The sequence below is a fragment of the Aspergillus vadensis genome (genome assembly GCF_003184925.1).
Source record: "Aspergillus vadensis CBS 113365 unplaced genomic scaffold BO88scaffold_51, whole genome shotgun sequence".
Lineage (NCBI taxonomy): Eukaryota > Fungi > Ascomycota > Eurotiomycetes > Eurotiales > Aspergillaceae > Aspergillus > Aspergillus vadensis.
Window position 1 is genome coordinate 1 of NW_020292089.1, and position 17,966 is coordinate 17,966.

Consider the following 17,966-nt stretch of genomic DNA (forward strand, 5'->3'; position numbering starts at 1 on the left):
TTTTCTCTTACTATTTTTAATGCTGTATGGGCTTCAGATAATATTAGATTTTTTATTAATAATAAATCTTTTATTATATTTATTATGTTTGCTTAGACATGGCAAGGCTCGTGTGATAGAATAACCTAGCTATCGGGATAAAAGTCATCGGGATGACGTATTATAGTGGTTGTGAGAGTCGTGAGGTCATCGATAGTGGTTCCATACCTCTCCGGCACCTATAAGGTACCGATTCCTCTGTAATGAGCTACTGATCCCTCAAGGATCAGTCTATTTCGTGGATATAGGCTACCTTTGTCATTATCAGACGAATATATGGTGTTTAGTGGTTGATTCCTTACCTAGTCGACAGGCTTTCTACCCTGACAAGTAGATCCTATCACAGCTCGCCCGGAAGGCTCAGGATCGCCCGGCTTGGCTCGTGCCAAGACAACCCTGAGCCTGATTATATAAGGCTCACAAGCAGGTTTTTAAGTTTTTAAAACTTATTTACTAAGATTTAAGCTTTTTATTAAATTAAGTAAGTCTTTTATAATTAAGTTTTATATTAGAAAAAAGCTCAACAGGCTTACTAAAATTAAAATTATATATAATATTATTATAATTTTTATAGTATTTAAAATATATTTTTTGACTTAAGTTAAAATATATTTTTTAAATTAATATATAATAATATTTTCTTATATAAATTAAATTATATTTTCTAATTAAGTTTAATTACTTTTCTCTAAATCAAGATATTAGAAAGTTTTCTAACTTAATATAAAAAAATTCTAGTTTTATTTTATATATTAAATTCTAAACTATTCGCGGTAATTCATCTAATAGTTATAATTATAAAGTCAGTATCGAGCTGGTATTTATAAAATTTATAAGAATATAAAAAATTTTTATAAAGAAGATATAAAAATTAAATTTAATTTATTATTAATAATTTATATATTTTTATTATTATTATTATTATTATTATTACCAAGAATATCATCAGGATTAATATTATTATAAAATTTATTAATATTATTTATTTTATAATCAGAAAATTTAAGATTTTTATTCTCTACAGCTGGTATCTCTATATATATAATATTAATTAAAAAATCAGTTAAACTTATATTATTTAAAATATATTTAAATTTATCTTACAATTAAAATCTTTTCTTATATATTTAAAAAATTAATATTTTAATAATACCTGGAAAGAAATAATCCTGATAATAATAATATATATTTTAAATAGAATTAAAAAGTTATTTAATATTAATTTTATTAATAAAAACTACAAGAAAATCCTGTACTATATAATTAAAAATAAAAAATTCATTCTAATTTATTTTTTAATATTAAAGAATATTTTCAGTCTGAATTAATTTTTTTAGTAAATATTATATAATTTCAGGAATAGAATCTTTAATTATAATTTTTTTAATACATAATCAAGATCTTCATAAAATTATTATTTTTATTAAATATATTTTTTTTAATATTATTAAGTATTTTTAAAATAATTAAAAAAATTATATATTTTAAATATTTTATAAATTTTTAGTCCTTTGACTTTAGATAAAACAAGTATAAATATATAAAATAAATATAAAAAATTAAAAAATATAATAATAATTATTATTTTTTTTATTATTTTTTTTTCTCTGTATCTTACCAGCTGCATGGGGAGATGAGATAATGAAGTATACTAGAAAAATAGATAATATATAATATTATAAAAAGTATTATTACCTGCTCTATTATTTATTCTTTACAGAAGTCGCGGAGATTTAAAAATAATTATTATAATATAAGCTCAGTAGCCCCACGGAAAGATAAATTAATAAAGTATATTAAATAAAAAGAGGTTTTTAATATTATAAAAATATTATTATCTATTCTATTATCTATTTCATGCAGAAATCGCGGAAGTTTAAATATAATAATAAATTTTTTTTATAATCTTTTCTTCTTTCTACCTCACCAGCCGCATGGAGGGGCGAGAGGATAAGATATACTAAAAAAAATAATATTATAAATAAATATAATATTTATTTATTTTTTAAGTCCTGTTGGACCATCCGTTTCGTGTAAAAATCATAGAGATTTAAAGATAATTATTAAAATATAAATTCAGCAGCCCCGTAAAGAGATAAGTTAATAAAATATATTAAAAAGATAAATAACTTTAAATATTATAAGAATACTGTTACCTGCTCTATTATCTGTTCTCTGAGAAAAAATTCTAGTAATATAAAAATATTACTACCTGCTCTATTATCTATTTTCTGAGGAGGAATTTAAATACTGTAAGAATATTATTATTTATTTTATTATTAATATTCTGCAGGAATTACAAAAGTTTAAATATAAGAATAAAATTATTTTTTTTTATTTTTTTTATAATTTCTCTCCCTTCTATCTCACCAGCCGTACGGAGGGGCGAGAGAATAAGATATACTAAAAATAATAATATTATAAATAAATATAATATATATTTATTTTCTAAGTTCTATTCGACCATCCGTTTCCTGCAGAAATTATAAAGATTTAAAAACAATTATTAGAATGTAAGCTCAGTAGTCTCGTAAAAAAATAAATTAATAAAATATACCAAGCAGCTGGAAGATCTCTAAATATAAAGATTTCTAATATTAGAAAAATATTATTATCTACTTTACTATTAATATCCTGCAGAAATTATGGAAGTTTTAATATAATAATAAAATTAATTTATATATATATTTTTTTTATAATCTTTTTTCCTTCTACCTCACCAGCCGTACGGAGGGGTGAGAGAACAAGATATATTAAAAAAAGATAATATTATAAATAAATATAATATTTATTTATTTTTTAATTCTTATTTTACTATCCGTTCCCTGCAATAATTATAGAAGTAAGAAAAGGATTTTTATTACTATAAATATATTATTATTTATTTTATTATTTATTAACTCAGTGGGATTGTAGAGATTAAAATATAATAATAAAATTATTTTTCTTTTTATAATTTCTTTTTCTATCTATCTCACCAGCTACACAGAGGGGCGAGAGAACAAGATATACTAGAAAAAATAATATTATAAATAAATATAATATTAATTTATTTATTAATTTTTATTATATCTCTTACAGAAATAATACTATCTATATATAATAATTTTAATAAAATTATTAATTATAATACTGTTTTCTTTTATTATCTGCTGGCTCGGCGGGATCGCGCAGGTCTAAATATATTAATATAATATTATTTTTTTAATTATTTTATCTTACTTTAATATTATTATTATTTTTATTATTTATTATTTAATACATAACCTCTGCTTTCTTATAAGTAACTGTAAATATATATATATATATTATTATATATTAATATTCTTATAGAAAAAAATACATCTTGAAAATATATAATCTAGATAAAGTAAATAAAACTAAATATTAAGATAATTATTAAAATAAATATAATTATATATTAGATACTCAGACTGCTTATAAATAATCTCTTATTTTATTTTATTAAAGTATTTAGATAGTTACTAATATAATTTATTTTTTTATTATAATTTATATTTTTATTTATTTATTTTGCTTACTTTTTATTTATTTTATTATTTTACTAGTAATATCGCGTCTTAATATTAGATAAGAAGTATATATAATTTGAGTTTTTTAGATTATAAAATATATAGAATTCTTAGAATTTATTATAAAAAATTAATATATTACTTTATATAACGCTTATTGGGGTAACACTTATTATTATAATATTTATTTTTATAATACTTAATAGACTTAATTAAGCTTAAAGTCTGTAGAAAAGAATATTAATCTGATTTAAATTTCCATTACATGCGCTAATTATATTTAAAAGGAAATACTGCTATCTTCAAATACTTATAACTCCACAGAACAATTAATTAAAGAAATAAAAATTATATTATTATAATCTCTGTAAAGAGCTCTATCGAATAATACTACTTATAAACCTATTGGACATCATTTGGCTGTTGTCCCGTTGTAAAGATTTCCCTACTAGAAATAATATTATTTATAGACTTATCAGATATCATTTAGCTGTTATCCTGTTGTGAAGATTTCTCTACTAGAAATACTGTACTTTTCTTATAATAATACAAGATGTCTCTGATACTTCATATTCCATCTTTTCTTTCCTTGTAGAACTAAAGTTGGACTGAAATACTGGATGATTTGCGTTTTTAAGGGACTGATGCCTCATTAATAAGTAAGAGCACTGAGGTTTAATAAGTGCTTTTCAATATTAACATACATTTTCTAGAGCAGCTTCAGATAAACAAGATTCAACGTGATCATTAATACTTATTTTATATTAATGATCTTAGCAATTTGGTCCACAGCCCACACTGATACAACAACTCTGGGTACTATAGTACATATTTCCCGGACATATTACCATATTAGAACCCTTGCAGAGAAATCCAGGTCCCCCTTGACAGACCGGAGTACTAGAACAAATAGAATAGTCACCAGGACAAGACTCTTCAGTACTATACTTGCGCGTCCATGGGTTACAATTTGAATAAAAGCAATGAGGTCCAGAGCACCAGCCATTGCAACAGTCTTGGACATTCTGTGGGGTGTTCTCCATAAACTCTTGATATTCTGTGACAGCTTGATTTTGTTGGTTATTTGGCATTGCTTGCACTGAGGCTAGGAGCAATAACCAATTTCTGGCAGTCTGATAAATTGCCATATCTCATTGATTTAACTCGCGATCTGATGTGATTTGAACAGTAATTCTGCTTCTGCGTATCAGCAGGAATCCACTATGTGAAAGAGGGATTGAGATGATATAGTACTTACTTCGCCAATTGTATTACCTTACAAAAGATTCTTGTGAAGCTGACTTTCCATAGTATTGTCCTTAGATCTTTGAGACCATGCCAGTGACTAACCTCTGGTATCAGTTCACAGGTCGTGTATCTCAGGTCATTATACTGATCTTTTAGTATTGTTCCCGAGTAGTTACCGCCTTATATATAGAAGAGATCAGAATTTCTGGTCTGAAATCTATATTGTCATCATGTCGCAATCAGACTTAGTGTAAGTAGAAGTTCTGGACCCTTGGCTATGGGTGTTTTGTAATGATTTCATCCATCCCTCTAATTTGTCTTGGCTTATGACATCCTGAAGTCTGTGCCAAATCTGGAAATGGGGCTAGAATACTCCTGCCATCGCTGGTGATTTTCAGTGGTAGATAGATGCGCCTATACAGGACTTCATGTATCTTTAAGGCCCTATAGGGGAGTTCGGTGTGCACCAGTACCATAGCCGTCAGTGACTAAACTTCGAGAAAAGCGGGGGCGGGTGGATGAGAAGCCATAATGCTGTCAATAAAAAGTTCTAGATCTATCATAGGCTATAGCATACTTGCTGCGAGTGACCGCAAACGGTGATTTTCAATAGAGATATACGGAATGACAGGTCACACGGCCATTCAAAATATTAAAGTTCACAATCTAGTCAAGTCCACAGCCAATCTACTGCGATTAAGGCTTCGTGGTTCACTGAGATAAACTTCTGTCAACCGCGTCTAGCAACCAGGGAACAAAACAATTCAGTAGATCGTATTAGCTTCTAACACAACGCGGTTCCAAGGCCTGTGACAGAACTTGAAGTCAACAAGGGATTTCTGATGTTGTTAGGCGTTCATAGGAAGAAGCAGCCAGACACTTGCCGATAACCTGTTGCATGCAGCAAATAATACAACTTAGAAAAGGAAGGCGAAGGATTCTTCAAACTAGACTGGGTGGGATTGCTTGGGTTGGGACATTAGGGACCAAATAATAGAGCGAAGATAGCTCCTCCTCTGAAGAAGTCAACGAACCATGTATAGTCAATTCAATTAATTCATATCAACAATTATTGGATTCAATCACGGTTTGGCGCAATGTTGTAATGGCTTTTTCAGCTGCCTAGTTCTTAGGTACTAGATATATATTATGAGAATTGGTTAGTACTAATGTGGAGTAGCTATAATAGTATCAGAGGAAATACGAGCATGTCACCAGTAAGATATCTCTTGTTTCTATTAAATCCCACTGGCCTCCTGGTTAGCCATATACCGTGATTACTACCATACCGTAGGTCAGGTAGGTAGAGGGCTAATTATGGTTATTGACATCAACAAATTGAGGGGTTCTAGTTTATATCCAGTATAAAGCTTGCAACCTACTTCTGCACGAAGGGGTAGTTCACATGTCAGCTTTTGAAAGTCATTATATTAAGAATCCTGGCATAGACAGGAAGCCAGCCCTGCTATATATAAAAAGTTTAGTATAATTCTATAGAGACAAGTCTAAGTCAAAGAAGATATTAAAACCTGACCATTAAGTTCTGCTTAAAGTTGCCTTAGTATCTGTGTTGTTGACACTGCAGAAAATAATATTTATTCTGGGTACCTTGAATTTGAGGACTTGAGACTGTCAGACTAGAAAATACCAAGTTTTTTTAAAAATATAGAATCTTACAATGGCATTGATTAATTATTGGGATGTTATATCTGTCTAATCAATTGCCCTAGTGGCTAGAAAATCCGAAACTTAGAAAGCAGACTGGGAAAAGATGACTAGCATTTTGCTAGCATAAGTTAGTTAGATAATAAAGTAGATGCGTATTGATGATCAATGTAGGGAGCAGGAGTAAATGAATAACACAAGTATCAGAAGAGAATAGTGTTGGATTGGACCGTTTTGTTGGGGCGGGTTGTTGGGTCTATGAACTAGCCCCAACCTGACCCAATCCAGCGACTGTATTCAGGTCGGGCGGCTTGTTGGGTTTGGAATCCTTGCTCAGACCCGACCCAATCCAACATTAGAAGAGAAAACTTCATTGATACTACTGCTATCCGCTGCTATAATGATAGTAATTCCTGCTTGAAATGCAACTTTAATAGTGGAGTCTAGAAAATAGCTAATTTCTTCTACCGGAGATCAGAGGTGTCAATCACCTAACCTCACCTTACCATGAGATCTACGAATATCCGTCTACTACAGGTGAAAATCATGAAACCAAAGGCAGGAACGGAGGCCCTCCCTAATATCTAACGGACCCAAAACCTCCATGTACTATTGATCCCAGACCCACCACAGCGCGTGGCGACTTTATCAACCAACATATACTGATGAGTCAGTACCATTCCGTAGCCTCCTCTACATAGATAAGAGGACCTAACGTCGTCACATCATCAAGTTTCCTGTAACCATGCTGGTGTTGTTCTGGTCATGCCTAAAAGGCTAAGTGGAACATGACATCTATGTATATGTAGTGTTGAGCAATCCGAGATAATGGTGACCACCAAAGTCATGGAGTTCAAGGGAGCAAATGTCGCAGTTCGGTAACGAGTTACCACATCAGGAAATGTACAGAGTATTCGCGGATCCGAACTGCCCAAGTTTATCAATTCCGAGCCTAGATGGGCCCCCATCAACTGAATAGTGACGTACAGTTCGTTTATAAACACTGGTGCTGGTTCGTATTTTTCACGCCATATCAGTCTTGGGCCAAACAAAGGACCTTGAAAGTATCACCAATTACCGCAAACGGATGGCCTTAAATACGTGAGAACAAGGATTCGGAGAAAAGGTAAACTTGTGGCCCAAGGAGAAATCGATATCTGGACTCGGAACAGTTGACGAGATAGCCCAGAATGGCGCTCTTCCTTTGTTTCCTACTTTCTTTGTTGTTTCTGCCGAAGCGTAGAACTAGTTCTTATGATCACCTTCAGGGTCTAACTGCGTCCCACGCACTACGGCTCAAGAATCATAGATTGAAACCTGATTATCTATCGGCATACGACTAACGCAGTCAGTTAGTGGTGATACTATACGCTTAGCTGATCCTACCCTCTTCCGCAAGCCATAGACTATGGGACTTCCACCGGGCCTAGGGTGTAGTTATAGTCTAAATCCTGATTGGCTGGCTAGAATACAACCTGGCATTTGCATCCGATTGCATCCAGGATGGAACACTACAACCGGGCATTTGAACAGTACCGCATGCAAATAGAGCGAGTCTAGACAATATAGATGTACTTGTGTTGTCTTGAACTCTGGGACTTCGGAACGTTACAGAGCCTGAAGTCTATTACGCAGGATGCATCCTTGAACCACAGGATGTGAAGAAAACCTTCTGCAAAACTGTAAGCATGTTCGGTACGGCTGATGGAACATAAAACTATAGAATTCCTTTATTACTCTACATCACAATGTAATCACCAGACTGTTCCAATACGGGCATGACACAATGCTCGAGTTATCCCAGTGTTCTGATGTCTCATACACACGGCGCGCCTGAATAATTTTAGTTTTAGCTTTTACCACAGCTCGCAGAGAGTTTCCATGACATCATTTCCATTCACATACTAGACAATGTCACTCATGTGACAATCCTAATCTAGATCAGTGGTGTGTATAAATGTCACCAGCTTCCTGCTCAAAAAGATTAAATCTATGTCCAATTTAGAAGAACCACAACCTACATCCCAAACCAACCAAGGCACTTGCAAGCCCACTCACATCTACATATCTTCCACCCCTTTAATTATTCAATCAGCCATATACCATGGCTACTAGTGACACTGTCCCTGGGTCTTGGGTTGTACTTCTTAAACCGTATGTGTCGGAAGACGGATTGGCTTCTGTCACTGAAACTGTGCAAACTATGACCCAAGATCCTAGCAAACCATTCTATGTTGAGGTTAAACAAAAGTTCAACCTGCCTGAGTGCCGTGGCTTCTCAGGCGAATTCGACCTGGACACAAAGGAGGGCATTGAAAAAATGGACACGGTTTGTAGTGTATTACATTGTGATTATATGTTACTGTCACTAAGTGCGCTCTGCAGGTTATTTCTGTTGAGCCTGTTCGTCTCCTCAAACATTGCAACAGGATAATACAACGCCCTAGTCCTTGGGGACTGGAGCGCATTTCTCAGCCTAGAAAGGTTCAGCCAAATGAGCCGTACCGTTATGTTTACAATGATGAGGCTGCAGGCCAAAATACAGTTGCCTATATCATCGATACTGGCATTAATCAAGAACATGTTGATTTTGAAAACCGAGCCTCCCGAGGGCCCAAGTTCGTCACTTCCAACCCCCCGGCGAGTGATGACGACGTTATGGGGCATGGTACTCATGTTGCTGGCACCGTTGGCGGCAAGGAGTATGGTGTAGCTAAGAAGACAGAGATAATTTCAATCAAAGTCTTCTCCGATATCACAGAAAGGGCCCGAAACGACGATATTATAAAAGCACTGGAATGGGTTTCTTCTGATGCCCAGGTCCGCGGTAAGACAGGTGTTGTCAACATGAGCCTCGGGGGACCTGGCACAAATCCATCTCTCAATGCTGCAGTGGCTGCGACCGTGAGGAGTGGAGTTCCGGTTTGTGTTGCAGCGGGGAATGATATGGCAAGTTTCCCCAGCACTCACCTTGAACATTTACAACTAACCAAACTTCCTATCAAAAGGCGCCAGCTGACAACTTTTGCCCTGCATCTGAGCCCCTTGCAATTACCGTGGGCTCCATGGATAAAACAGACGAGATTTCAGATTTCTCGAATTATGGCAGACGTATGTTCTTCATTTCATCTGTAAGAAATAAAGCATAAAAGCTAACCTAACGTAGTTGTAGATGCATTCGGTCCTGGAACAGACATTACCTCAGCTTGGATAGGCAGCACTACTGCCAAAGAAACCATAAGTGGCACATCCATGGGTAAGTAGTCTTGTGTTATTATATACATTTTCCTAATACATTCGTTTCAGCAACTCCTCACGTAACTGGGCTTGCATGTTCATTGCTTAGTGATGCGACACTAAAGGAGCAAACGCCTTATGGGGTTATCTCAGAATTGAACGTTCGGGCAGATAAGAACAAGCTCCTTGGGCTAGACAGGCTCACCAGTAATATCATTGCGCAGGTTTAAACACACGAGGAGAATGCAGCATTAAGGGCCTTTCTATTATTCTATTTCGGCATAGTCGAATATCATTCTTTTTAGGAGGGATCAAGGGGCTCAAAGGAGCTTTGTCTTAAAGTGTGGAGCGGTATTACAGCTAGCAACCAATTAGCCACACAGAAGACCGATTTTTTTTTTGTATGTATTTATGTTTGAGTTCACAACTCTGGTGTTGCAACCACCGAGTGGTAGCATATTCAATGCCTGGACAGTAGGGTATTTCAACATGCCCTTGATGGAAGACTTGCTATTGAGTAATATGCTAATCAATCTTTTTATACTGATATTAGTTTCCATTAGTGTCATTTATGCTAAATTCGTTACTATTTCCTACAGTTTTAGCAGTTGCAGATACTTTTCTTTTCGTCTCTAGCCTATTTATTTCTAGATTAACTGTTCAGTGTATCTGTTCAGTGTATCCTAGACATGGCAGGGCTCGCCTGAAAGACCCGGGTGTGGTAGAATAACCCAGCTATCAAGGTCAAGGCCATCGGGATGACATATTATAGTAGTTATAAGAGTCATGAGGTCATCGATAGTGATTCTACATCTTTCTAATATTTATAAAAAGATGCTGATTCCTCTGTACTAAGCTACTGATCTCTCAAGAATCAGTCTATCTCGTGGATACAGGCTACCTTTGTCATTATTATACAAATATATGGTGTTTAGTGGCTGATTCTCTACCTAGTCGACAGGCTTTCTACCCTGACAAGTAGATCCTATCACACCGGGATCGCCCGGCTCAGCTCGTGCCAAGACGATTTTATTAGAGATAATCATGGTAATGGTAACTACCCCAACCATGCTGAATCTATTTAATTGCAGTATATAGAATAGAGCCAAATTTCTAGATTTCCAATCTGCTTTCTCTATATTTTCATCTAATTTTCATGATTTTTGTTACAGACCCCTGCTAGTTAACCTATTAGCAAAGGCGGACTCGCCAGGCAGAAAGTACTGATAAGAACAGCACTCAGACAAAACCAAAGTATTATTTAATATGATTTCAAATTATTATTATGATGTCCAGAACAGTTATATATTATATTATTATTTATTTTATTATCTATTTCTTATAAAAATTACAGAGATTTAAAAAAATTATTAAAATATAAGCTTAGTAGCTTTATAAAAAATAAGCTGAAAAAATATTATAAAATTTTATTATCTGTTTAACTATCTATTCCCTGCAGGAATTATAAAACTTTAATTATAATAATAAAATTATATTTTTTTTTCTTTTTTTTATAATTTCTTTCTCTTTTTATCTTACTAGCTGTATAGAGAGACAAGAAAATAAGATATATTATTGATATATTAAAAAGAACAGTATTATAAAAAAATATAATATTTACTCATTTTCTAATCTTTATTTAATTATTTATTTTCTATGAAAATTATTAAGATTAAAAGATAATTATTATAATATAAGTTTATCAGTCTTACAGAGAGATAAGTTAACAAAGTATACTAAGAAAATAAAGAACTTATAGTATTATAGAAATACTGTTATCTATTCAATTATCTATTCTTTACAGGAACTATAGAAATTTAAAAATAATTATGAAAATACAAGCTTAATATTCTTATAAACAAATAAATTAATAAAGTATATTAAGCAAATAAAAGACTTCCAGTATCATAAAAATATTATTATTTAATTATCTATTCTCTACAGAAATTACAGAGATAGGAAAAAGACTTTTAATATTAGAAAAATACTATTACTTACTTAATTATCTATATTTGATAGAAATTATAGAGATTTAAAGATAATTATTATAATATAAGCTCACTCGTCCTACAGAGAAATGAATTAATAAAATATATTAAATAGATAAGAATCTCTAAATATAAAAGTTTCTAATATTATCAGAATACTACTACCTGCTTAATTATCCATTTTCTACAGAAATTATAAGATTAAGAAAAGGATTGCTAGTATTACAGAAATATTATTATCTATTTAATAATCTATTTCTTTGAAAATTATAAAAATAAAAGAAAAGCTTCCAGTATTATAGAAATATTATTACCTGTTTAATTATTTATTGTCTACAGGAATTATAGAAATAAAAAAGTTTTTTGATATTATAGAAGTACTGCTACCTACTTTACTATTTATTTTCTATAGAAATTACAGAAATTTATTGATAATCATCAAAATATAAGATTACTAGTTCTATAAAAAAAATAAACTAATCAAGTATATTAAACAGATAGAAAGCTTCTAGTATTATGAAAATATTATTATTTTTGTATTATTTATGTTCTATAGAAATGACAGAGATTTAAAAATAAGTATTAAAATATAAACTTAATAATTTTGTAGAGAGACAAGCTAATAAAATATATTAAATAAATGAAAGATCTTTAGATATAAAATTTTCTAGTATTACAGGAATTTTATTATCTATTTTATAATCTATATCCTGAAAAATCATAACATTTTAAGTATAATAATCAAATTATTTTTTTTCTTTTTTTTGTAATTTTTTTATCTTACTAGTTATACAGAGAGACAAGAAGATAAAATATATTAAAAAAATAATATTATAAATAAATATGATACCAGCTTATTTACTGATTCCTTTATTTTTTATAGAAAAAACATTAATGAAATATAAGAATTATAATAAATTTATTAATTATAATTTTACTTTTTTATTATCCACTGGCTCAGCAAAATCGGGGAGATTTAAATATATTAATATAATATTATATTTTGATTATTTTATTTTATTTTTATATTTTTATTATTTTTATAATTTAGTATTCAGAATATGATCTCTACTTTCTTATAATTAACTGTAAATACATATATAAACTATTATATATTAATATTTTTATAAAAAGAACTACTTCTTAAAATATATAATTAAAATATAATAAATAATATTAAATAAAGAATATATATAATTTAAGCTTTCTAGATTATAGAATATATAGATTTCTTAGAATTTATAATAAAAATATTAATATAGTATTTTATATAATGTTTATTAAAATTTAGAGTAATATTTAATATTATAATACTTATTTTTATTATATTTAATAAACTTAATTAAGCTTAGAGTCTGTGGGAAAAAGTATTAATTTAATTTTTTTTATTATATATATTAATCTGATTAAATTTCTGTTATATATATTAATTATATTTCAAAGAAAATACTGCTAGCTTTAAATACTTATGATTTTATAGAATAATTCATTAAAAGGATGAAAGTTATTTAATTATATTTCTTATAAAAGGTTCTATTAAATAATATTACTTATAAACTTATCAGATATCAGCTAAATGTTGTCCTGTTGTGAGGATTTCCCTACTAGAAAGCTTTAAATATATTAAAATAATATTATTTTTTAATTATTTTATTTTATTTTTATATTATTATTATTTTCATAATTTATTATTCAAAATATAACCTCTGTATTCTTATAACTAATTATAAATATATATATATATATAGATTATTATATATTAATAGTTTTTAAAAAGAAATATTTCTTGAAAATATATAATTTAAATATAATAAATAATATTAAATCAGAAGTATATATGATTTAAACTTTCTTAAATTATAGAATATATAAGATTCTTAAGATTTATGATAAAATATTGATATATTATTTTATATAATATTTATGAGGACGATACTTATTATTATAACATTTATTTTCATAATATCCATAGACTTAATTAGGTTTAGAATCTGTAGAAAAATATATTGATTTAATTTAAAATTTTATTATATATATTAATCTAATTAAATTTCCCTTACATATGTTAATTATATTTTAAAAAATATTATTATTTCTATAAATTTATAATTCTACAGAATAATTAATTAAAAGAATATAGATTATATTATTATATTTCCTGTAAAAAATACTCTTAAATAATATTCTTCTTAAATTTATTAGATATTATTTGACTGTTGTCCTGTTGTGAAGATTCCCTACTAGAGTACAGGAAAAAAGAGGAGGGAATAATAATCCAAAACTAGAACTAGTACAAAATAAAAAGTAAATAGATAATCTTATCAGATCACCAGATTTACTAAGTAATTCTATAAGATTTGATGTATTATTACGATTTATTATAATATATATTAAAAATTTGATATTATTATTACCATATCTCTTTTTTACTTAACTAATCAAACAGTAATATTAAGCAGAATTAGTATATTTCAGAATTTTTTTCCAAGAAATAAATCGAAAGAGTTTGGGGTCAAACTGATTTCAAAAACTACTGTAAATTGGTGTATTATATAAACTGGATACCTGTTAATATCTATAAGAAATAAACTGCAGAACTACAGGAGGATTAAAAAAGAAGACTTTAAAATAAATAATAAATTTCTTTAATCTACGCGCTGCTACCCTTCCTCTACTACGAAACCCGCAAACCCTGCTACTCTATTTAAAACACCTACCTTATCCCAAGAAAAACAGTTCATTATAATCTTCTCTTCTACTATAAAAATGCGAGCTCAGTTGTCCTAAAAAATAAATATTTAATAGCATTACTCCACTCCAACTGGCCCGAACTGGCTTTTACTATAAACTAAATGTACTTTTCAGCAATATAGCCTGCTGCTTTGCTTGTTAAGCATTTATATATATAAGAAGCCTCCAGTGTGAACCTCTCCAAGAAAGACAGCGACTACATATCAACTACTGCATATGGGAGGTCATATATAACGAGCTGAAACTAACCCTCGAATCAAGCAACAAACTTCATCCTCTAGCCAACACATCCCCTCCGCCTATACAAATATCTCCAAACCACCATCCTACCTCAGACCTCGAACCTCTCAAGAAGACAACCACCGACACCAGCACACAGACACCACCCCGACCAACAGGAGCAACACCCACTACCAGAGAGAAATCCTCGAACACTAACATCAACTCGCGTGCTCAGCCACTACACGCCACAACCGATCAGGAGCAATTAATGGCCCCACCAACCCACTCTCCCGAAGCTCAACCGATATCAGCCGTCGCCTCCTCACCCCAAATCCAACAAACGACCTATGCTTCTGTCCTCCAGCAATCTACCACATCCACATTAAAATCAATCTCTTCAACACAAAGACCTATTATTCCCGCTAAAGCCGTGCTTACAATTGAAGATCTTCACTATCATTTTCACAATAAAACATCATTATTCAAGTTCAAGAACAAGACACGCCAACGTTGATTAAATAAACTTATAACAAGAACATATCCGCCACACAGTCACTGTCCAAATTCTTAGCTTCTGCTTTGCCCGCTTTCTCGCGGCTCTTAACCGAGATACAGCCAAAATCAGATGATTGCTATCCGTCTCATCCACAATTCTACTATAGCCGCGCCATGAGGACAGCCTAACAACGGGAGCAATAGTGGGCCACAATAGGCCGTGACAAGGCTTTAAGTTCATGTCAAAAAGTGGATCATTCTACGTGTACATACTCGGATATATAGTTATCATATACTACATATCACTTTAACAAGGGGTCAGTGTAAATAATATCACAAACACACACACACACACACACACACACACACTGTACTAACAAGATAATACATAGTAAGGTTCAGAATAGACAGGTTTGATTTCGTACATCCTATTGTAAGATGGGCTACAGAATTTCATTCCTTAAAGACATTCCACGCAGCTGCCTTACTCCAGATACAATACATGTTGCGCATGCTGGTGACTACATTCTCCCTCCTCCTGAAGGCCCAAACTTCGGCAATGATCTTTCCATATCTCCAAGCCATCACTCCAGATAGGGCGTGTCCTGGGACAAACCACGAGGATGATGTGCGAGTCGGGCACGTCACCATTCAGTCTAAGACCTAAACGATTCCTGACTGGTCAATTGGGAAAAGCAAAGCTGCTAGGATAGAAGGTCAGTCAGACCTACTGAAGATTTACAAAAAGGAGTCAAAGTGGAATTCGAAGTAAGCTGATAAGAAACATCTCAATACAATTACTTTACCTGCTATCTCCTAGCAGGAACCTGACGATTGGACAGCCTGAATACTTTACAAAATATATTCATCAGCGTTTCCAACACACTCTGACTAACTGTTATGCAGTGATTCCCAATAGTGAGACTAGCTGGGCTTGGCAAAAATCCCCGCGGAGCCAACTTCCAAAAAGGACGCGCTCTTAAGTAGCCAGGGCTCCCATCACTCTTTCATTAAAACGCGGATTCCCATATTGTATTATCCGAAGGCCAAAGCTCCGGAGGTGTCCTTGCTGTGAGCAAAGGGTAGAGCTCCGTGATTACAGAGTCAACAGCAACTCGGAAGTAGCCTGGATAGGCTCCATCTGCGAGTGGACTCTTACTGGCATGATCGAATGACAAGTCCAATGCATATACCCACGGCTTGTCGGATGTGATAGAGTCCATAGCAGCTGAGTCGACAACCAGGCACATACCAGTATCAAGTCCCTCAGGGATACTTTCAGTCTCTTGGTACTCAGAGTATTCCCTATAAGGATTATTGATACATCGGTCAACATTGGAAACACTCGCAGAATAGAGATAGGGTCTTACTGTAAAATCTGCGCATAAGTAGCACCAGCAATATCCTCGTCTTCATAGTTTAGTAAGAGGCATTTGTCTTCAATTTTCTTTCCCCCACTAGCACTCGCCATCGAGGCGTCAATAATACGCTGGAACTCTTTCTGCCACTGCTCCCAGCGTCCTTCGTCTGAGTAATCGGTCCGAAACACGATAAATCCAAAATCGTCAAATCCTCTTCTTTCTACTACCTCCACCACTGGATCGTCATTCTTTTCAAAAAGCGGTACCCCGGGAGCAGGTGGCAGGCCGCGCTCTGCGCGAACTCTTCCTCGGTGTTCGTTATGGATTGCACGGCCAATGACTTGTCGGACTGGAACATTTTCGAAGGGAATTAAACTTTCGTCAATCTCATGGAGTCTCTATATGATCGAGATACTTAGGCGTCTAGATCAGTTATTTTATATAGAATGATTATTTACTTCCTCTGGTATTTGGCGTAAATCATCGACTGTTGCTGTTTGAAGTCGCTCCAGGGTCCATCCTGGCGGTAGGTAAGACATTTGAAGTGCCTTTGTGCTGGAAAATGGAGACCTTGAAATCGCAAAGGAGATGTTCTGAGTGTAGAAACGCCGTCTTAAGGAGGGTGGGGTATGAGAAAGGGTTGTCAAAGCGTAAAAGAAAAGGTCACTCCGAATGCCCCATGTGTGTATTCAATGTTGACTGATAAGTGGCCACCAGTTGACGGGTTTGAAACGAACACCTGGGCACGCACGTGTAAGAGGCGAAGGAAGGTCGAAGAAAAAGAAGAGAGAGAGGAAAACGTTGGAAACTGATGGGGAGCATTCCGGGGTGTATGGGTCCCCAGGTCGCCAGGTCGTACGTATTTTTGGTTCTTACCAGTATGGGACCTGGTTGTTACTAGTACTGACTATCAGAAAAATTAAGCTGTAAAAATACACTGTCTTACCAGGTGGTAAACCTGGCGAGGTCTTATATTTTTAGAAATTTTGATTAATTCTTTCTAGAAGGTCTGGTAATTACTAATTAAGATTAAAAAAATCTAACTTAGGAAGGTTTGGTTATAGATTACTGTATATATATCAGATTTTATTTATTCTATTTCTATTTTTATATATTAACAATAGTTTTGTATTATAAGTTTATTTTAGAATTACTAATTATATCTAGTTCTTTCTGGCAGATACTGGTAGACTTATATTTTACTAATATAATCTGAATATTAAGACGAGCTTTATTTAGTATAACTTAGAAGTTTTATATATATATCTGTATTAGAATATAATCTCATATATTATATTAGTAACTAAATATAACTAGTTATATTTATTATAACTAGTACTTATAGAATTTAGGGCTTAGGGCTAAATATAAATATAAATATTTATTCTTAATCTAGTAGGGAAATCCTCACAACGGGACAACAGTCA

The 17,966-nt window shown here is 32.1% G+C and overlaps 3 protein-coding genes across 3 annotated transcripts; 1 reads left to right on the plus strand and 2 right to left on the minus strand.

The window, feature by feature from the left end:
- Positions 1-4,276: 4,276 nt before the first annotated feature.
- Positions 4,277-4,961, minus strand: BO88DRAFT_241795 (uncharacterized protein). The gene is made up of 2 exons (XM_025702144.1): positions 4,831-4,961; positions 4,277-4,766 (listed from the first exon to the last, which is right to left on the minus strand). Exon 2 carries the CDS (start codon positions 4,718-4,720, stop codon positions 4,346-4,348), a length of 375 nt encoding a protein of 124 aa, XP_025556972.1. The 5' UTR covers positions 4,721-4,766; positions 4,831-4,961; the 3' UTR covers positions 4,277-4,345.
- A 3,628-nt stretch (positions 4,962-8,589) lies between these two features.
- BO88DRAFT_353904 (S8 family peptidase) lies at positions 8,590-9,952 on the plus strand (the record flags this gene model as incomplete). Its single annotated transcript, XM_025703657.1, has 5 exons — positions 8,590-8,814; positions 8,871-9,438; positions 9,501-9,596; positions 9,652-9,741; positions 9,792-9,952. 5 exons carry the CDS (start codon positions 8,590-8,592, stop codon positions 9,950-9,952), a joined length of 1,140 nt encoding a protein of 379 aa, XP_025556973.1.
- A 6,236-nt stretch (positions 9,953-16,188) lies between these two features.
- Positions 16,189-17,078, minus strand: BO88DRAFT_459204 (uncharacterized protein; the record flags this gene model as incomplete). Its single annotated transcript, XM_025711081.1, has 3 exons — positions 16,189-16,483; positions 16,549-16,937; positions 16,998-17,078. The coding sequence occupies 3 exons, from the start codon at positions 17,076-17,078 to the stop codon at positions 16,189-16,191; spliced, it is 765 nt and encodes a 254-aa protein (XP_025556974.1).
- Between the last annotated feature and the right edge of the window lie 888 nt (positions 17,079-17,966).

What these genes read in the sequence shown, in the direction of transcription:
- BO88DRAFT_241795 (XM_025702144.1), bottom strand. Translation starts at nt 4,720, where the DNA reads ATGGCAATTTATCAGACTGCCAGAAATTGGTTATTGCTCCTAGCCTCA.